Here is a 22462-nt window from a genome sequence, read left to right on the forward strand (position 1 = left end):
GCATTTGTCTCTACTGACATTCGCTAGTCTTGCTACTCTTCTTCGGGTCTGCCGTAGCAAGGTATAATCCAAGAGGTTGGGTACCTCGAGGTTCCTCCCCCTCATCACCTATAGTCTGTCTGACTACAACTCGATATCTCCCCACTTCCGCTCAAGTGGCGTGTGAGCACTCATGGCACAGTCATCATCTGTCTCCACTTCCTTCTTCGCCCTTGCTGGCACAACCTTGGTCTCAGAAGCCTCTCCCTTGCTCTTCTTCCTTAGACACTGGGTCGCATAATGACCCAGTTCCCCACAGTGGAAACATTTGACCTTGGAGAGGTCCTTCTTCCGTTTCTCTTGCTTCCCCTCAGATGCTAGGGCAACATCCACCTCCTCCTCCTTGTTGATTCTGACCCCCTTGCCATTGCTTCCTGCCTTGGTCAACATTCTGATCTCTTCTTGGCGAAGAGTTGCTCACATTTCCTCCCAATCTGGAAGAGTCGCCCTGCCCAATATGCTCTGGACAAACAACTCCCAGTCTTCAGAGACTGCGTTCAGGGCTGTTCTCACCATCAATTCTTGATGCAGAGTGGCCCCTATGGAAGTCAACTGATCCTGGATCTCCTTCAATCGACCAAGGAAGGTGTCGATCTATTCTCCATTCTGCATCTGGTATGACCGCAACTAATTTTCTAGTAACATCTTCCTCTCCGCGTAAGTATGCTGATACAACTTTGTTAGGGCCTCCCACATCTCATTTGTCGTATTTCTCTCGGCAATATGTGGTACTACATGGTCCATGACCCCGTCAAGGATGATGCTCTTGGCCCTCGCCATTACATCCTCGTACCTATCGTTATCAGCCGAGTCAACTGGGACTGCTATTGTCCTCAAGGCGAATTGCTTGAGACAATTCCTATCTAGAACGGATAAGATTCTGGCCTTCCAGACTACGATGTTTGAGGCTCTGTCCAGTCTGTCCTGGTTTCTTACCCCGTTCATTGCCATCTCGCTGCTCCTCTACTTCCCTCCTGGAAGTTCTTGGTGTGAATCCCTCTGAGCCTCGATTTCCCTCTTGGAAACCATTTTGCCAATGTTGAGATGCCCCCACTCCGATCGTTAGTGCAACTGCACCACTGATCCAGATTTCTTGGATAGAAATCCTTGGTAGCAACTCCCTCCTCCTTGGTCTTGCCCTGTTAGGTACTGTTCTGTTTACAGAACCCGACCAGCTTCACTCTGCAACTTACCCACAACCTCCTAAGCTCCAGCAAATTGAAGGTTAGAGCTTCTAGGCTCTGTGCATTCTCGACACTAGAGATTGCGCAGAGCCTCCTCTGAGAAAATGACCGGGCACTACGTAGGTTGAGTCTGCTCCCCTTTGCCACTGCACCGATCCTCTTCCCGGCTCAAACTTGATGACGTAGGCACTGTGTCACCCCTTCCTTGCTGCTTCTCTGCTAGGAACAACTTTTGTCACTCGGGACAACTATTTTCTGCTGCTACTGCTATGCTCGACTGATGTCCTCAGTTCTCTTGTGATCTGCAACCACGCTCCAATACCATGTTGGAATTTCTAACTCTAACTGTTAGAAACCCTTCATGTACTTTTCTGTTTTATTTTTGCCTACTTTTTCTGATTAATTAACAAGTTATTTACCATGTAAATACTGAAAATAAATACGAGTACATGCTCAACACATTACAGATCATCAACTGAAGGAAACAAAACAAGCACACAAGTGACATTGTTGTTTTTGGACCAATGTCCTTGGAAAAACCCAATGCGGGAAAACCGGTGCAACTATCTGAGGGTTTTAATTATTAAGCAGTTTTAGAATACAATTTGGGTGCCAAAACCGGCTCACCCAACTAAGAATAATCTCGGTTGTAGTAACTCTCAGTTGGAGACAGATTTTCCAGCTGAAACCCCGGATAAACACTCTGATAGCTCCCAGCTCTAATCTACCCCACGAAAACGCCAGCTTCAGCCCTTACTAGCCCAGCGTCACCCTAGCTCGCCCTGCGTTAGCCTTTGGAGGCACTACGTCAGCCCTTAGAGCCTCTGCGTCACCCACGCTGGCTCTCTGAGGCATTGCATAGCTCCTAGCTGCCTCTGTGTGAGCCTTGGCTGGCTCTACGTGAACCTTTGGCTGGCTCTGCATCCCTCTCCCGACTTTTGCACTGATCCTCTTGGTACTATCTTTGCCTCTCTGCTTTTGTATTCACTGCCCCTCAGCTGCAACTTTGATCACTCTTTCGACTTCCTCAGCAAACCCTGCCCCAGAAAATTGAAATCTTGATCCACTTGGTGTGTTCTCCAAGTGACCCTCAAGTCTCCTCTTATACTTTTCTCGTTGGCAATTCAACGACCAAGATTAAGTCCCTAATCAACGATTAAGATGAACTCTGGTTTGATCCATGACTTTTGGACCCTTCTAACATAGTTTTATATTAATTCACATTAATATTTTATTTTCCCTTAGTTTAGACTTAGGGACTCCATTAAAAATATTAATTATTTTAATATCTCCCAAACTGTTTAGTATCTGCCCAAACCATTTATGGGTATTGGAAATCTCATGTGCTTTAGCCTCGCCACCAATTTTCGTGGCTAGAGTGTTGAAGTTTCTAAGTCTAATAGTCAGAAACCCTCCATGTAGTTACTGGTTTATTTCTTCCTACTTGTTCTGATTAATTAACAAGTTATTTACCATGTAAATACTGAAAATAAACACAAGTACATGCTCAACATATTACAGACCATCAACTGAAGGAAGCATAAACAAGCACACAAGTGACACTGTTGTTTTTTGACTAATGTCCCCGGAAAAACCCAATGTGGGAAAACGGTGCAGCTATTTGAGGGTTTGATTTATTAAGCAGTTTTATAATACAATCAGGGTGCCAAATCCGGCTCACCCAACAAAGTAAAATCTCGGCTGTAGTACCTCTTTACTTGGAAGCAGATTTTTCCGCCGAAACCCCGGATAAACACTCCGACAGCTCCACAGCTCCTATTTGCCCCATGAAACCCCAGCGTCAGCCTCTTCTGCGTCAGCTTTCCCGGTAGTTCTGACAGTTCTCGGCAGTTCCGGCTCTGCTCTTGCGTCAACTTTCCTGATAGTTCTGACTGTTCTCGACAGTTCCGACTTTTGCCCTTTGCATCAGATTTCCCGACAGTTCTGACAATTCCCAACAGTTCCGGTTGTTCCCGGTAGTTCCGGCTTCTGCCCTCTGCATTAGCTTTCCCGACTGTTTTGGCGGTTTTGGCTGTTCCTAATAGTTCCGGTTTCTGCCCTCTACGTCAGCTTTCCCGGCTGTTCTGACAGTTCCGGCTATTCCCGGCAGTTCCGACTTTTGCCCTTTGCATCAGCTTCCCGGCTATTCCCAGTAGTTTCGGCTTCTGCCCTCTGCGTCAGCTTTCTCTGCTGTTCCGATAGTTCCCGGTAGCTTCGGCTACTGCGCTGATCCTCCCAGTGCTATCTCTACCTCTCTACTTCTGTATTCACCGCCCCTCAGTTGCAACTCTGATCACTCTCTCAACTTTCTCAGCAAACCCAGTACCAGAAAGTCGAAATCTTGATTTCTTGGTGTGTTCTCCAAGTGACCTTCAAGCCTCCTCTTATACTTTTCTCATTGACAAATCAACGGCCGAGATTAAGTCCCTGATCAATGGCTAAGATTAGATCTGGCTTGATCCATGACTTTTGGACCATTTTAACACAATTTTATATCAATTCACATTAATATTTTAATTTCCCTAAGTTTAGACTTAGGGACTCCATTAAAAATATTAATTATTTTAATATCTCCCAAACTGTTTAGAATCTGCCCAAATTATTTCTGAATATTGGAGATCTCATGTGCCTTAGCCTCTCCACCAAATTTCGTGGTTAGAGCACATCCGATGCTACCCCAAATCAACACTCCCTCTTAGCGAAGACTGTGCTCTAGCAATACTCCTTAGTGAGTATTACTCTGATCATTCGGCATCGGTCCCTGATGCTAGGCCTATTGCCCTTCATCTGTACTGCCACCCATGGCTCTGCCGCTGCCACTACTGCATCTGTACGACAACTCTCTCTGCATCCGTGCTGCTGCCCATGGCCCTGCCACTGCGATTTTTGCGTCTACACTGCATCCCCTCTCATCATGCTGCATCGTGCTGCCAATAGCACCGCCACTGCTAACTGCTGCACTGCAATTCAGTTACTGAGAAGTAAGTAACTGATCTCCCAACTCTGACATCTCTGTCAGGCTGGAGACACTCCTGATGCTGAAGCTCCCTTTGTCGCTGACAAGTGCTCTCTCTCTGACCTCTGTGCTGCTGCAAGAACACCCTGTATCTATCACTGTTGCACACCTCTTTGTGCCATCCTGCACTGGTGCAACACTCATGTGCCCCTTGCACTGTTGCAGCCTGTTAGCCTCGTGCTATGCTGGGAATACTGCAGTGTAGCTCTCTCTGGTGCTCCATCCTCATCCGTCTCTACCCACATCTGCTAGTCTTGCTACTCCTCTTCGGGGCTCACGTAGCCAGGTATAATTCAAGAGGTTGGGTACCTTGAGGATCCTGCCCCTCATCTTCTGTAGTCCTCTTGACCATAGTTTTTAAAACCGGAACCGGTGACTAGACCAGTCCACCTAATGAACCGGTTTACCGACCGAAACCGGTCTAACCGGGACTGGTTTGGTCTAAACGAACCGGTTTTAGAAAAATACATTAAATAATTAATTTTTAATGAAACAAAACTATTTTTAAGATTTAAAACCATGATTCCAAGCCAATAGAGACAAAATATGCAAAGTTTGCTCATTTATATATGATGTAAAGGTGAATATATCAAAATGGCACCGAGTGCAATACATATCATCGACAAAATAGCAAAATACATAAGCAATGAGGCTCTAAATGGCCTATAAAGTCCAAAAACAATGTTGCAAGCTATGAGGCCATTGGCCTACTACAAGTCTACAGTGTACACATGATCAATCATCAAGTTCATCACCACTACTAGCCACAAGATCATCATCAAGAGCTACATAGACATCATCTGGTTCAGAGTCTGAGGATGCCTCAGCGTGATCTGCAATCTCGTGATCAATGCTACAATAATAATAGAAGTGGACCTAATGGAAGCACGAGTTTGTCAACCTGCATGATTAGTGCCTTCCATTGGTTCTTTGCCTTTCCTTGATGCCGCTACTGATCCTGGTTTTGGTGCCACCACATAATTTGCTTCATCCCTCGCTAAAGCCATGTCGATATCAAAATCAGCCTCAAACACAGGTTCTTCAGTCTCCTCCACCCATTCTGATGTTGGATCAATATCGTCCAACATAATGGGATCTAGATAAGGAGTTTTGCTCATCATTTGGAGCTCCGATTGCATTTATTGTTTACCCCCAAACCAAGAAATCCTGAAAACCATTAAGTCTGCTGACTTTTGAGTGAAATCTAAAATTCTAGTTTCTCCATATGAAATCTAATGAGGTCAAAACCACTCTCAAACATCCTGAGTCATTTCATGGTAATGTGAAAAATTTAAGTATAAGGATGAAAATGAAAATTAAAGGAAATGTCACTTTTACTTTAAGAATTTAACATTACCATTAATTGCAACATTGTTAGGGTTGAAATGTGTCAGGAAAATGACAAGGTAGGCATGTTTTTCTTGGAGGGACTATTTTTGGAGGAAAACAACCCCAAATTTCCCTCAAAACAGCTTCACAACTCTCAAAAATGCATTTTCTGGGGGTTATACTTGCCCTGGCAATAAACCGGCCGGTTTAGGACAAAACCGGTCGGTTTGACCACAAACCGGTTGGTTCCGTCCTAAACCGGTCGGTTAGGACCGATTATCTCCAATTTTTGGCCAAACAGGGTGTTTGGCAAGGTTTTTTGACTGGTTCCAACCGGTGGGCTTGCTAACCGGCCGGTTAGACTGTTAACTAGTTAGCTGGGCCGGTTTTGAATACTATGCTCTTGCTCTTGACTACAGCTCGATGTCTCCCCACTTTCGCTCAAGTGGTGTGTGTGCACTCATGGCACAGTCATCATCTGTCTCCACTTCCTTCTCTGCCCTTGCTGGCGTAGCCTTGGTCTTGGAGGCCTCTCCCTTACTCTTCTTCCTTGCACACTGGATCGCATAGTGACCCAGCTCCCCACAGTTGAAGCATTTGACCTTGGAGAGGTCCTTCTTCTTTCGTTTCTCCTACTTTCCCTCAGATGCTAGGGCAACATCCTCTTCTTCCTCCTTGATTCTAATCCCCTTGCCGTTGCTTCCCATCTTGCTTAGCCTTCTGATCTCTTCTTGGCGAAGAGCCGCCCACATTTCCTCCCAATTTGGAAGGGTCGGCCTGCCAGTATACTTTGGACAAACACCTCCCAGTCTTCAGAGACTACGTTCAGCGCTGTTCTCACCATCAATTCTGGATTTGGTGTGGCCCCTATGGAAGTCAGCTGATCCCGGATCTCCTTCAATTGATCGAGGAAGAGGTCGATCTGTTCTCCCTTCTTCATCTGGTATGACTGCAACTGATTTTCTAGTAACATCCTTCTCTGCACAGAAGTATGCTGGTACAATTTCTTTAGGGCCTCCCACATTTCATGTGCCATTTCCTTTTCGACAATATGTGGTACTACATGGTTCTTGACCCCGTCAAGGATGATGCTCTTGGCCCTCGCCATTGCCTCCTTTTATCAGTTGGGTCAACTGGGATAGCTATCTTCCTCAAGGTGAAGTGCTTGACACAATTTCTATCTAGAACGGCTAAGACTCTGGCCTTCCAGACTACGAAGTTTGAGGCTCCGTCTACCCTGCCCTGGTCTCTTACCCCATTCAGTGCCATCTCACTGCTCCTCTACTTCCGTTTTGGAAGTTCTCGATGTGACTCCCTCTGAGCCTCGATTTCCCTCCTGGAAATCCTTCTGCCAATGTCGAGATGCCCCTTCTCTGATCGTCTGTGCAACTGCACCACTGATCTGGATTTCTCGGCTAGAAACCCTCGGTAGCAACTCCCTCCTCCTTGGCCTTGCCCCGTTAGGTACTGTTCTGACTATAGTACCCCACCAACTTCATTCTGTAGCTTACCCACAACCTCCTAAACCCTAGCAAAATGAAGTTAGAGCTCATAGGCTCTACGCAATCCCGACACCAGCAAATCAGCCTGCTCAGCCAACTACGTCAGCCCACTTGGCCTCTGCGTGGCAATGCGTGAGCCTGTCTTTGCCTTCCTTAGCCTCTGTGCTGCCTCTTCCTGTCTCAACCTCGATGACGCAGGCACTGTGTCGCCCTTCCCTTGCTGTTACTCTGCTAGGAACAACTTCTGTCACTCGACATAGTTGTTTTCTGCTGCTGCTGCTTTGCTCGGCTGATGTCCTCAGTTCTCTTGTGATTTGCAACCACGCTCTGATACCATGTTGAAGTTTCTAAGTCTAACAGTCAGAAACCCTCCATGTACTTACTGGTTTATTTCTTCCTACTTGTTCTGATTAATTAACAAGTTATTTACCATGTAAATACTGAAAATAAACACAAGTACATGCTCAACATATTACAAACCATCAACTGAAGGAAGCAGAAACAAGTACACAAGTGACACCGTTGTTTTTGGAGTAATGTCCCCAGAAAAACCCAATGCGGGAAAACTGGTGAAGCTATCTGAGGGTTTGAGTTATTAAGTAGTTTCAAAATACAATCTGGGTGCCAAATCCAGCTCACCCAACAGACTAAAATCTCGCCAGTAGTACCTCTTTACTCGGAAGCAGATATTCCAGCTGAAACCCCGGATAAACACTTCGGCAGCTCCACAACTTCAATCTGCCCCACGAAACCCCAGTGTCAACCTCTAGGGACTGTGTCAGCCTCTTCTGCCCTCTGCGTCAGCTTTCCCGGTAGTTCCTGACAGTTCTGGCTGTTCCTGGCAGTTCCGGCTTCTGCCCTTTATGTCAGCTTTCCCGACAGTTCCGGCTTTTGCCCTCAGCGTCAGCTTTCCCGGTAGTTCCGGCAGTTCCCGGTAGTTTCGGCTTCTGCCCTCTGCATCAGCTTTCCCGACTGTTCCGGCAGTTCCGGTAGTTTCGACTTCTGCCCTTTGTGTCAACTTTCCCGGCTATTCTGGCAGTTCCGGCTGTTCCCGACAGTTCCGGTTGTTCCTGGCAGTTCCAGCTTCTGCCCTCTGCGTCAGCTTTCCTGGCTGTTTCGGCAGTTCTCGGCAGTTCTGGTTGTTGCGCTGATCCTCCTGGTGCTATCTCTGCCTCTCTGCTTCTGTATTCACTGCCCCTCAGTTGCAACTCTGATCACTCTCTCAACTTTCTCAGGAAACCCAGTCCCAGAAAATCGAAATCTTGATCTCTTGATGTGTTCTCCAAGTGGCCCTCAAGCCTCCTCTTATACTTTTCGCGTTGACAAATCAACGACCGAGATTAAGTCCCTAATCAACGGCTAAGATTAGATCTGGCTTGATCCATGACTTTTGGACCATTCTAACACAATTTTATATTAACTCACATTAATATTTTAATTTCCCTAAGTTTAGACTTAGGGACTCCATTAAAAATATTAATTATATTAATATCTCCCAAACTGTTTAGAATCTGCCCAAACCCTTTCTGGGTATTGGAGATCTCATGTGCCTTAGCCTCTCCACCAAATTTCGTGGCTAGAGCACATCTTATGCTACCCCAAATCAACATAGAGCCCATATGATGCTACCCCAAATCAACACCCAAATCTCATGAAGCTGCTCTACCGAATAGTCCACCCCATGCACTTTGATTGTGGGCCCTTGAAGATACAACTTAATCCCTATACAAATGAAGCCTCTCCTGCATGATCTCCTCCTGAAATCCTCTTGCTGGCCATCCTTCCATGTTGATGAAGTCTCCCACGCCCTTAGCGAATCACTAAAACCCGATGGAGAATCTTGATGACCCTCCCCTATAGAAACCAACTCACCCCTATGGGTATCTGAACTGCTAAGTACTATGACGCTAGGGTCCCATGCCCAATGCAACAAGAAACTGTCCTGTTGACCTCGCGACACCTTGGTCATCACTAACTGTCTAACATGCTCGTACCAGAGCCTCCTCTCGCATAGGTCTCGGCCACAATCTATGCGATGATCGAGGTTAGGCCCAACTTGCCAAAGCGACCCAATAGTGTCAGCGCCTATCCCTCCATGGCTGGCCCCAATCTTGAGCAACAATCTACCTCGCCCTATGGTGAGGGCTTCGGTGATTCCCCATGTGTCTGCCTGTGAATGAATCAATTCACATGTTATCCTGCCCATGCTCATTGAGGAGTGGAGTATCCCACCAATCCACTGGATCCCTAGATCCCATAACCATACTAGAGGTCCACAACCCCCAATCCTCTTTGCCTGTCGCTGTGATATGCTGCTAGCTGTTGGGACTCCTCTGTGCCCCATCTTTGACTCCTGTAGGTATCCAATAGGTAGGCACTGAGCATCAAGAACCTGTGTTGCAAATAACCAACTGCTCTGCGCCTGCCAAATCACACAGCAAGATCTACTATCCCAACTCCTGATGATGTACCTTGGTCCTGCTGGAAGCCTAGGCATCATCCTGCCAACAAGGGCTACCATCCCTCTCACCTCATGCTCACCTAATGTCTCAAGTTGTTGAGCTAGAAAAGCACCATACAACTCCCTCTCGGTCACCTCCCCAAGTGTGAGCCTAGGGGTGGAACATATGCTACCTCGACAATCAACCATGCTATCCCTAAGCCTATATCTGTCAACTCATGCACCTACCAAGTGTCTCAACTGGAGAGTCTCCTTCCAGCCCATGACATCCGGTGTCTCATCCAACTTCCTAGGGTGAGACTCCCATGCCTTGCTGCTTAAATGGAGAGTGTCAAGGGGCAACAACCAAACACTATGTGACTGTAAGCAACATCGGAGGAAGATGGGTGGGTATGTCTCGAAGGGTATGATCAAGAGTCTGCCAAAATGCTCAAGAGTAATCCTATGGACATCCTTGTCTCTGCCTTGGATCTGTTGACAAACCCTCGAGGCCCTATCTCCACTAAACGTGGTGTCACCAGATGCTCAACCATGGCCTCATCGATCCTAGGTGAGATGCATCCAATGGTACACCTACTGCCCCTGTCCATAAGTCTCCTTGGAGGTAACGCTCCAAGCGCCCACTGCACTGCATCATCTGCCACTGCATACCACCCAATATCACCGCACTCATTGACATGCCACTGTGTACTGCAACCTGTCTTTGTACACCATGGATTACCCCCGACTACATCCATACCATCTTGTATCGTCCCGTGTCCTACCTGTTTCACTGCACCTGTCACTCCCCGCACGTCCTCAATGTGATGTGAGTCACTCCTACCCCACAGTGTCAACCGGCATGCTGTGGTATACCACCATGTATCTCCATGCTCCTCTGCAGGCCACTGCTCCTCGCTGCATAACCTTGCACACCACTGGGTGCTATGGCCTAGAATTGGGTATGTATGCATCAGGCCACATCTCTCTATATAAAACTAGACGCTACGACCTGACTCTGTGTAGTCTTGTGTACCACTGCCTACTATCATACCACCCTATAACATATGGTATCCCGCATGTGCCAAAGTGTCCGCCACTCTGATAGTGACCACACCATGACATGCGTCATGTCTCGCCCATCTTGGTAGATCTGAGCACCCTAGCTCCACTCCTTCTAGGGGGGATATCTTTGCTGTGCCGATCCTCTGTGACCTCTGAGTCCTAAACCTCAATGGGAGAACATTGTCTCAATACAATATCTGGTTTGGTGGCATACCCATGCCACCTCCTTCAACCAGCTCTTGCCAGAGAATGTTAATCATCCTGTGCCCGCATGCGCAACCAACATGCCAAAACAACCAATGGAGTCTGTTCACAAACCACTTGGCCACTAGCATCAACTGGAACTCCCCTTAGGAATGCATGCGCTCAGGCACGGGGTTGACTACCTCATCAATGCCATAGCCATCTTGCATGTTTGATATCACATAGGAAGCTCTGCCTAGATCCTAATGCCAACCTGAGCCTCCAACACCTTCCATGTCTGAGAGCTCCCACTGAGTTTTACTCCGGACTACGACCATCTCCATGAGTCTAGCCCACTCCACTGGGTACCAACTTAGAATCTCTCGCCATCCAACCCCAAGAGAGGGATCGAATGCACAAACTCTAGCACATAGAACAAGCCCTCCATCTTGCAAGTGTTGCACCTTGCGCAACTCATGTCGCCTCAACTCACCATCTTGGTCAACACGTAAAATTTGTCATGGAGTCTCTACATCTCTCTCTCCATGGTGCAAAGGTAGTCTAGCAATGTTGCAAGCCCCATCTATATAAGCCCAGAGAGAGCTATTATCTGGAAGTACTGCAACTCTGTTGACGGTCTGTGCATCTAACAGCTCTAAGTCAGTGGTGGGCCCCAAAGAAGACTGCTCGTCCTCCTCCACCATGGGCTCAACATGAGTCACAAACTACCCCTCCATGACTAGCTCACACCCCTCTATGTGCTCTCCATGTTGTTGTAGGTGGTTGTCATCCCACAACTCTATCGTAGATCTGGGTGCCTTTGTACCTATCGGCTCCTCATCAAGGGTGGTGATGTCTCTCGGCACCTCATCATCCTGTCGTGCATTTCTATCATCTGAAAACTTGGTCACAACCCCGGATATCTCAACAAAGGATGTCACCTTCTCAATGGTGGACATGTCTATGTCTCCTGGCACCTCGTCAATGGATGATCCTATAGGTGAATGCTTTACTTTCTCCCCCAAGGTGTCAACTGGTGCTATCAAAGAGGCCTCCAACAATGGTGACTCTTGTGCCACACTGGGTATACCAATGTGATCCTCACACTCCCGCGTGTCCTCTGCCTCATGTTCAATCTCCTCCTCAGGTCCCTAATGTCTAAGACCAGGTCTCCACCAACAAAATTGTCTCCTTGACTCATCCTTTAACTATCTCTGGTGTTCCTGCTCCTTTTCAGGAGATCTGGTGCCCTGATTCTGTCGACTTTCCCCACATAGTGTAGATGGTTGTACTCCCACGACTTGTGCACCTCTAGTGTCTATGTTGTAAGGACAAGGATGGATCTGGTCTGACACCTTCCTCAATTGAGCCAACCTCTCATCGCTCCAATGGATTCCACCCCAGAATTCTTGCATATTGAATCTCCCTTGAGCCATGGGTAGTGTTCGGTGTAACTCGTCATTGTGCATACATGCCCAAATCTCCCATGATCTTATTGGTCACCCACAGTTCGGCGAAGATCATGCCCTGATACCATTGTAATGTTCCTAAGTAGGAATACACGTGATATTAAGCAAATAAACTGTGCAACAATAGATAAAAATTAAACTCACATCAAACATCCATGAAAACGCTATCAATAAGGAACTGCTAAGCCACATTATTAAAATTTTGTAGGCTAGATACAATATAAAATGGAATGGTGCACCTGGGCCTGTCCCAATGGACAAGCAAGGCCAATCCCAGGTGGGAAAATAGCTGAGCTGAAGGCTGCCCAGTTGTTGCACCACTCTACACTGTGCTGCTATATTAAACTATTGCCCTGATGGACTTCGACTAGCTAGAAGGTGCTCAAAAACTGCCCAAAAAATTGTGTGCTTTTAACCGCAGACTCCTTGGACAAAACCCAAAAAAACCCAAAAGGTAATTTAGCTGGTTTTGACTTTGGATTTTCAGTCCCCTTGGAGCCTCTCTCCCAGCTTTGACTGCCAATTTCGACTTGCAGGAAACAACCTGCAAATCCCTCTGCAGCTCCTCTGAAATGCTGGTTTTACTTGGGCTATCCAACTCCTTGCTCTTTGGATGGCTCTTGGCCAAGATTAATTGCTCTCCAAGTCCCCACGAATTGCTGCTACAGGCTTTTGCACAATCCCTCTAGCCATAAATTCGAATAACTGATGCACTGGTCTAGCTAGCTGCAAACTCTAGCGAAAATGTCCTCAATAAGCAACCTCCTCAGCTCCCAGGACTCCCAGCAAGTAATGAATCTCCTTGCTGGCTTCCAACTCCTCCTGCGTGTTTCTGGCTGCCTAGGAAATACGCAGTTCCCTCTCTGCGCTGATGGCTGAAGTGTGTGACTGTACCGGACTCCCTGAAACTCTTGTGGAACGACCTCCATAGGGCGGGCACGGATGGTCCCCTGAAGAAGAGGTTGAATCTCCCGCGTGAGAGATTCATGGCTAAACAGCTAGTAGACTCGCTAAGCAGCGGAGCGTACAAAAGAGTGTTTGTTTGCAATTGTTCAAGATGAAAACAAAATGAGAGATGATCTCTCTTTATAACTCTTTGGGCCCCCTTAGCCTCATGTGGGCCCCTTCATCCACCCATTCGATTTTCCCTCCAAGCATATTTAATGTCTAATTCAAACTTCTATGTGGGTGTTCCCCACATTCCACTAGCAGCTAAATAAAGTCGATTTGGCCCCTAAGTCCCTAAGTCGAAAGTGTGGGGCCCTCTTCCTTAGTCAAAATGTGCAAACTTGTGTAGCAACACCCTGTTACTAATGTGTTTGTGAAGGGACATGACAGTCTAGAGTGCAACCTTGCAACAGGGCCTTGCTTACTTCCCTGAACCATTGATCACTATGTCTGTACCACCACACAGGTCGCCCTCCCACTCTGTGGTTGAGAGCAACGAAGCCATCCAATCACAAGGCCTCCTTTGCTTTGAACTGGGGTTAGGAGCATAAACTGTAAGAAATCCTAGTAGATGATCCTGCACCAACATTGTGACCTGCACACATCGATCCTTAGGATGCAAACCATGATCGATCACAAAAGTCTAAAAGTAGGAGGAAAGGGCAATCACCACCCCCCGACTCCCATGACAATGGTTGGAAGGTAAAAAATGACCATTCCAACAATAATTTATATTGTTTCAAAGCTCAAATCAGGTCAACTTGACCTCTTGAAGGAGAAACAGATCAGGATGGAAGTGATGCAAAACACCACAGGTTCTCAGTCTTTGACTAGGAATCATCATCTTATGAACATTCCATTATAGTAGAGAGAGTTTCATTCCAAAGGAAACTATAGCCCTAATGTACTATATCCATTATCCATCTCAAACTCCTCCATCATGAACACACTATATGTGGTGTCTCTACCAAATGGAGGTTCCCCCAAACATTCAAACTTTCATGAGAATTGTAGCTGTGAGAAAAAAAGAATGCTTTGTCTGAAGTGCAACAGATTTATTCTTCTAAATGAAGATCAACTCACTAATGCATTCTTTATCATTTACACCCAAAGAAAACTCCCTTGAACAAATTTTTGGTCTTGGCAGTTGATCTCAGAAATCTTACAGCCAAGAGCTACTTTCTATATTGAAGACACATCAAAGACTGCCCTTAGAACACCAAATATAAGATAAAGTTTCATTTCTATGTTACAGTAGCATGTTGCTGGCCTATCATGAAACTGAGTTGCTGGAAGGCCATCAAGTTTTTGCCTATAGATGGGAAACTTTATGTATTCAGCTATTATAATTTTCTTGATTTGTTGCAAATTCATACTGACAGAAGAGGCTAAGTTGCTTCCTTACCATAAAATCTTTCTTTTAAGACATGTTAAGCAAGTAACAGTGTCAAAAGGTTTTATAAGCAGCCTCAGAAGATAAAGACTTAGCTGCAGAGTAATGATGAATAGTACGTACATTACCATGCAGATTTCATTCACTTTATATTCTTGTCTTGTAGACATTGAAACTTATATCAGCATGTGACTTGTCAATTGTTTTCTATTTTGAAGGTTGAAGTTCTTCCTCCAGCAATTTCTCCTGTTCTACGGCAACTTGTCGCTCTTGGAGGAGGTGAGGCATTGTTGTCTGGTTTACCTATATAATGGAAGTACTGTGCACATCCAGACTTCATTTCACTTCTGTATTTCAATTGCAGAACAAGACGAAAAGTTTCTGTAGGCAATTCTAATATGTGGACAGAAAACTGTGTAACATTTTAATTACCCTGCAGTGCCTGAAATTCGTAGTGCCCTGAGGAAAGATGGTCCTGTGATTACGGACTTTGGAAATATGGTTGTTGATGTCAGGTGCGGACTTGGTCTTGATGCTTCCCTTTATGAAGTTTTCATTTCATGTCCACCACATATTGGTGAAAATTTCATTATTTGTATTTGTTTTAGTTCATGTGTGGTTACTTTTGGGGTGATAACATATGTTCATGTGCATTTGCTTGTTGCTGAATTTTATATATGTTTTATGGAGTCTGGACTCTTGGTTTTTCATGGTTAAATCCAAAGAATGAATACAAGAGGGAAAAGGAAGAAATAATGGAAATACATTTTTTTATACTATTATGTAATTACGATTTTCAAGTATGTCTGGGAATGCCTCGAGAGAGTATGACTAGTTCATACTGGAAGAATTAGAGCCAGAAATTCCAAGAGAATCTATACTGAAAACAATAAACCTATGTTGAACGGGGACCCACGGCGCCACCCCGCCCCGGCCCCAAATACCCACGTACCCTGCGTTCTGGGGACTTGTGACCTTTAGGAAACGTCCCCAAACTGCTGGGGACTTGATCAGGGACTCGGGGTATTGCTGGCTGTCCCCAAGACATTTCAGACAGATTTCAGGGACGTTCTGGATAGTTCAAGGGATGTTTTCGGCAGATTTCAATGATTTTCTGGAGAGATTTCAGGGATAATCCAAGCATATAGCTTCAGTTTTAACATTAATATAAGAATTCCATTCACTCTTAGTATGGTTTGAGTAAACAGTGAAGTTGATATGTATTGAGTTTGTAAAAACTTGGTTGAATATTGCTTTGTTGGATAATTGTTATTTCATTGTGAATTTCAAAGAATTACTGTCCATTATTATTATTGCAAAAAATTGAGTATTTTATGAAACAATGCTTGCTGTGATGTGCTAAGTACTGACGAAAACCCTAGGTAGTATAAGGAATCCTAAGGGGAAAAATTGCCCTAGGTCATTACACCCAAACTTGGGAGAAAACCCAACAATTTTTCTTCTAGGAGAAATTATTCTTCAGCGAAGTTTACAATTCCAAATTGTCTGGAAATCTGTGCCAAAACCCAGATCAAAATACCAGTCAAACCTGGTCAATTCTGTCAGTAATTAGGCCCTGTGGCCGCTGAGGCCCCCTGTGTCCCTGTGGCTTGCGGCATTGTGGCCCTGCGGCCGGTGAGGCCCCCTGCGTCCTTGTGGCATGTGGCATTGCGGCCTATTGTGAAATGGATCATTTGGTCGACTTTAGTCAAACTTCAGCCTTCTTCTCTTCACACGTGCCACTGTTTAGAAGAGAGAGGATGTGATGTGATGAATGGTCAAAGTGAAGTTTCATATTATGTATAAATGCAAATCAAATTGGTGAGTTTTGACCAAGGAACATGTTACCTGCTAAGTTCCACCTAGCAGGACGAGAAGTTTCCATGGGCCTAATGCACAAGGCACCCATCATTTTTTCAGAAGATCAGAAGTCCAAGCAAAGCATTATTGCCCCTTCTTCTCTCTCCTTTACTTCCTTCTTCTCTCAAATTCAGTACCCCGGAGGGGAATTGTAATAAATGAACGCTAGCATTATGAACTTCCGTAATAGACCTAGGCAGTTTGGGACTTGGTTATTAAGTGAGTCCACTCTAGGGTGTTTTTTTCACTGGACTAATTATTTTCGCTTTTTAGCGATAAATAACTAGTCAAGTTTTTTCACCCATATACCTCCAAAGCTAGCGTGCAACTTAATAACTGGGCCTTGGATGTGTCCTAATACCTATAGGGTCTATGTACATTACCATGCTAGGTCATATCCAGAGTCTTATGAAATTGACAGGTCTTTCCCATGATTTTTTAAATATTAAAAAATTCCCGCAAGATGTTATTTTTAATTAATTTTCTGTGTAATGATGTAATTGAGTGGCATTAGGAGATGTTGGTGGCATGTGGGAGCTCAAAATTCTTGCTGAAAACACCAATTTTCTTGTAAGACCTAGTTTGGGGGTCAAAAAATGATTATTCCCGCATGAAAACCCACTTTTCCTAAGGTGAGGACAAAGGGGGAAGAAAATTGTCAAAATTTAATGTGTGGAGATACATTAAAGTTATGATTCCAATGCAAAATTAAAAAATGTGCAAGCATTAAGGTTGAGTTCAAAGGGAGTATGCAGGCCTAGGAAAAAGGGGCTGATAGTCCCCACGCAGGCCTATAATCAAGGAGCTGATAACCCTGCATTTAAGGGGATATGCAGGCCTGTTTAAGGTCCACACAACCAGCAATAAATCAGCCAATACGCAGCAATAAAGGGGCCTATGTAGGTCTGTCACAACAATCCCACACAGCCTTAAGTTGAGTTCATATGGCTGTCATGACAGCCCGTACTCAACCAAAAAGGAAGGGATATACAGGCCCATTCTCAGCTTACGCAGGCCTGCCACATGATAGTTAGTACACTCAGCCTAATGCAAGGAAATCAACCATCGACCAAGGATTCATTGGGCCTCTTGGACTCTTCAAAAATTCTATATATTGTGCTCATTTGCTCTCATTTTAGGAGGTTGGAAGCTTGAGAGCTTGGGTTCACTCTACTGTAATTTTGTCTCATTTTCAATAATAAAAAGACTTTGGAGGTCTATGATCTTGTAATCTTGTGTGGTTTGCTTGGTTTTCCATGAGGTAACCTTGTTGGTTTTCATTTCATTGTTTCAAGTTTGTAGCTTAGGCCTTGATAGGGACATTGTTGTCCAAAGGAGAAGATAACAATTGCTTGCTTTCTTCTTGCTGGGTTGCATTCTAAAATTCGATATTACATGTATTTCTTGGTTGAATAACATGTTTATTTCTTTCATTATGCAAGCTACACCTATGTTACTCATCTTTTGGGCAAGATCTCAAGTGTTTTGCAGGTTCCTTTTGCTTGGAGTTGGGGAAATCCTTGGTTGGATCATCCATCTTCAAACAAATTTTTGAAGCATTATTCCCACCTGGATCAATGACTTTCAAAGGATTCTAAAGGACTTTCAAAGGCTACCCAAGTGCTTTCAAAGAACCCAACATCTCTCATTCCTTCTCATTAAATTCTATCAACATTCTTGGTTCCACTTTCAAGTGCTACATTGTCAAATTTAGCAGATTAAAGACTTGAATTGTTGGCTGTCCTAACAGTCACAAATCAGCCAAAAAGAGATGATTAAACTCAGCTCTTCTTGGTTGTGTTAGAATAAAAATTTCATTCAACTTAATCTAATATTTACTAAGAAATATTTTGTCAAGATTTGGTGCTAATATTGCAGAAGTCCAAAGTTTGTTTTGGCATCTATCATTTTTGCTTGTTTGCTGGCTTGTTTTGTAAGCCTTAGATTGCAAAGAGGAGTAGCATTGGTGGATTGAGCCAAACTTTGAAAACCAGACCCATCAAGATTCACTCTTTTAACTTTTTACCTGCAACTTCAAACTTCTTGAGCTTTCCTTTGATCTTCATTGAAAATCAGGCATTTAAGCCTTCGTTTGGATTGTTGTCCCGACAACAACCCATTTTGCTAAGAAAGAACGAACAAATTTACTTAGTAACTTCTTATCAAAATATCATAGAAATTTAATCACTTAAAGTATTTTTCCTTTTATATGTCAATAATTTTAAGTAGTTTAGATCATTTTTTGGGCTTTTTCTGAACCAACCATCTTGCTAATCTCTTGCAGAATTTTGGCAGCTCAAGAGGAGTGCTAGTGGAGGATTAAAACACTAAAAAAATTAGCTTTGAACAACTGACTTAAAACTTCCATTTGCACCTTGCAAAACCCCTTTAAAAGGGCTGCCTTCACCAAATGATCTTCCAGAGTAAGCATTGAAAACTTTGTAGAGAAAAGGTTCTCTTTTGGGATTGCTAAAAGAGCTTTTGTAATTCATTGTAATTTTGTAAAGAGACATTTTTCTTGTAACTTGTTTCCAGATTGTTTCTAACTTGCAACACATTTTCAAGAAGAAGAGTACTTGATCCTTTTGAAGGATCCCATTTTTTTGAAGGGATTCATTGTAAACTATCTCTCTCTATCCCTCATTCCTATAAGTGGGATCTAATAAAGAATTCATTTTTCTTGGGAGTTAGGGGATTTTTTTCCCTAAGCATCCCCCCCACTTCCCCATCTGAGGAAGTCTCTCTTGTGATGATTGAGTGGTTTCCATTTCTTGCTAAACTAAAGTAGAGTAGAGCATCTCACTAATTTGCATCTAGTTTCTACTGTGCAATATTTTATGCATTAAACTTAAGTTGTAAATTCATTCACTAATCTAGTCATTTGCTCTTTAGTTTAGTCAATTTTTACTTTTCAAGCAATTTTCTAGCTTAGACTTAATCTTTCAAATCTGTCTTTGCAATAATCAATCTACCTCCATATTTGCTGGTTGAAGTAGTAACTCAGGGACCCCCTTCCCCCTAAGTCTTCTTATTTTGAGATGGGGGCCCTGATGAGGATAAGGTCTAGGGAAAGAGTTCAATTGAAACTTGTTCAATTTTCGCAATTAACTAATCGACACTACCTTAACTTTAAAGTAAATCAAGATTACATTCCAATACATTCATCTTGGAGCATTAGCACTTAGAGTTTCATTTCATTTTGCTTTCTAAGTTCATAAAGCTTATCTACTTTTTGAAGCAATTATCATTATTTCAAATACATACATTTTGTTTTACAAAGCATCTTGTTTTAAATCTTCCACATTGAACATTATTGTACTTGCTTTACTTCCAAGCATTACATTCGAGTCATCTATTTACTTGGAATCTTCACTTTTGCAAGTACTTGATTTTTGGCACTGCCCTACTTTGATCCATCTTGTTTATTATTGCAATATCTTTACTTGTAGATGGTTATTTTTATTATGATGCTTTGAATTCACTTGCTGCATTTCATATATTGATTTAATTTGGATGTTTTTTTTATCATTAAATTTTAACTCCTAGAATTTAACTTATTTTGCATTTCATATATTGATTTAATTTGGATGTTTTTTTTTATCATTAAATTTTAACTCCTAGAATTTAACTTATTTAACATGGATTAGTTGTGCCTTGGTTATTTTCATAGGGTCCACCCCCCATGGCTTCGCTAGGAGTTAGTCTAAATGGAGTTGAGATTTGAATGACAACAACTCAACTCGAGACTTGCCTCCAAGGCCACATCAAGTGGAGTTAAAGATTTTCTCCACAATAATGTGGATTCATGCGACAACAAGACACACTCTTTTGTGGTGGGGGTGACTTGAATTTTTGAGCCTACATATTGCCCAAAAATATTGTGATATTCTCACTTAGCAATATTGCTAAGGGAAATATCAATTTTGTCAAATTTTGGTTTACTACTTAGGAAAAGTGGGTTGTGGGGCCCCACTTGAAGTTTTGAGCTAAAGTAAGGGTCCAACATAGGAGAAAAGGAGAAAAATCAAATGACTAGTAGATGGTGTGAAAATTTGGAAGCCCAAATTTCTACTGCAACAACTGATTATGTTTCTTCTTTTTGTTAATTATTGAACAAAATTATTTATTGTTTCCTACAGTAAACACCGAAACTAATACACTGTAGCCTTAAATAAAATGCGGAAACAAGAAACTGAACAAGAAAGAAATACACAACACATCTACACAGTGATTTTTGGACAAATGTCCTCGAAAAAACCCAATGCAGGAAAACTGGTGCAACAACTACGGTTTTTAATTATTATGCAGTAGTAATTCTGAATACAATCTCTGGATACCCTGCTGGCTATCCAATATAGAGAATATTATTGACAAAGAGATGAGTGAGATTACCTCACACTATAACTGGAAATCTTGGCTAATCCGGCCACTGAATGGCCAGACCTTGGCTACCTCTGCATAGTCTCTATGCAATCCCTACGTGGGCCCTGCGTCGCTATCCCTACGTGGGCCCTGTGTCACTCCTCCCGGCTGATTGATTTGCCTCTGAGACTTCAATTTCTGCCCTCCCAGTCTCACACCCCGGCTTCTGGATTTGGAAATTGATTCTCCTGCAAATTTACGGATCCCCTCTGGGCTTTTGCATTGCCTCTACGTGGCCCTGCGTCAGTCTCTCTGGCTCTATGTTGCCTCTACTGGATCTCTCTCTGCCTTCTCCGCTGAGTATTCGCGGATCAGGAGAAATCTCCAACAGGAACTATCCCTGCCCCTCACTACAAAAGAACTCTTCAAATTTTCTTCCCGACAACCACTGTGCTTAAAAAATTTGATCTTCTAATCTCAACTCGATGTGGTAACAGAGCTCATAGTCTTGGCTTAGCCTCTGGGAGCAGCGATTAGTCTATGACACCAGAGGATAAGCAGAATATCACTTACAGGAGGCAAATGTATAGAAACAGAGAAAGGCAGCTACAAATTACTCCTGATCCAGTAACCGTTGAGCCGAAGGTTGAGAGACCAGATATGGGGGATAATGAGGGAGATAAGATGAGTAAAGAAGAGGAGTTTTCTCAACATCTTTTGAAGGCCATCAACGATTTGTCTAGGGGCATTGATGAACTGAGGCAACAAAACTGCAACAACAACAAGGGCAAGGGGATTCAGGGAGAAATTCATTTGGGTGAAGGCTCAGGTACTTCACACCACCATGCAGCAAATCCACCCAACATACCTCTTGTTTCTAGCACACCACCCAGGTCAACCATCCCCACATTTCTAGCATCAGGTGCTGGAGGGCCGCAAGGGCAGGAGGAGATGCCCATGGGGGACTATTTTGTGGAGTATCAGTCCTATGGGCCTGATTTCAAAGAGGCCATCACCTTCAGGGACTTCTGTCAGCTTAAGGGCAACAATAGGAGCAGGGGACAAAGTGGAGGAGGCTACACACATGGCACTGATTTACAACGCACAATGGGGAGGTTATTCCTCCCAACTTTTGATGGATCACCTAAGAGCTCAGCCAGGGCATGGGTTGAGAAGTTGGATGTCTATTTCTAGCTCAACCAGATGACAAAGGGGGAGGTAATCAAAATTGCCACACTGCACTTAGAGGGGGAAGCCCATGATTGGTGGTTCCATGGGTTGACCATGATGGGACATGTGGGAGTTACGGCCTATGAGGATTTCACTCGGAGGGTATTGGAGCGTTTTGAGAGGAGAGATTCGAAGGAGCACTTTGGAGAGCTGACATGACTCAAGTAGACTGGGAGTGATGAGGCCTATATCTCGGAGTTTCTGAGATTGTTAGTGATGGTACTAGATTTATCAGAGGCCAGGAGGGTCTTCATGTTTTTGGAGGGGCTAACAGAGCCATTGAGGGGCTTGGTGAAGTCCAACCGACCCACCACTTTGTAGGACGCAGTTGGTAAAGCTTGGGACTTGTAGGATGCTCTGCCTAGGGCCAAAGCGTAGATGCCCACTAGGCCTGTATTCCAACAGAGGGGAAGAGACACCAGACCCCCTCATAGCGAGAGTC

At 44.1% G+C, this 22462-nt stretch overlaps 1 protein-coding gene across 1 annotated transcript in view; it reads left to right on the plus strand.

The window, feature by feature from the left end:
- Positions 1 to 22462, plus strand: part of LOC149263056 (uncharacterized) — a 200387-nt gene that overhangs the window by 92932 nt on the left and 84993 nt on the right. Inside the window, exons 7-8 of the mRNA XM_089425695.1 lie at positions 14787 to 14847; positions 15008 to 15083. Coding sequence (XP_089281821.1) covers positions 14787 to 14847; positions 15008 to 15083 — 137 coding nt within the window. The remainder of the gene's footprint in view (positions 1 to 14786; positions 14848 to 15007; positions 15084 to 22462) is intronic.

Source organism: Pinus tabuliformis, chromosome 6 (assembly GCF_031772625.1).
Source record: "Pinus tabuliformis cultivar Carrire ecotype Pingquan chromosome 6, CPIR1, whole genome shotgun sequence".
NCBI lineage: Eukaryota > Viridiplantae > Streptophyta > Pinopsida > Pinales > Pinaceae > Pinus > Pinus tabuliformis.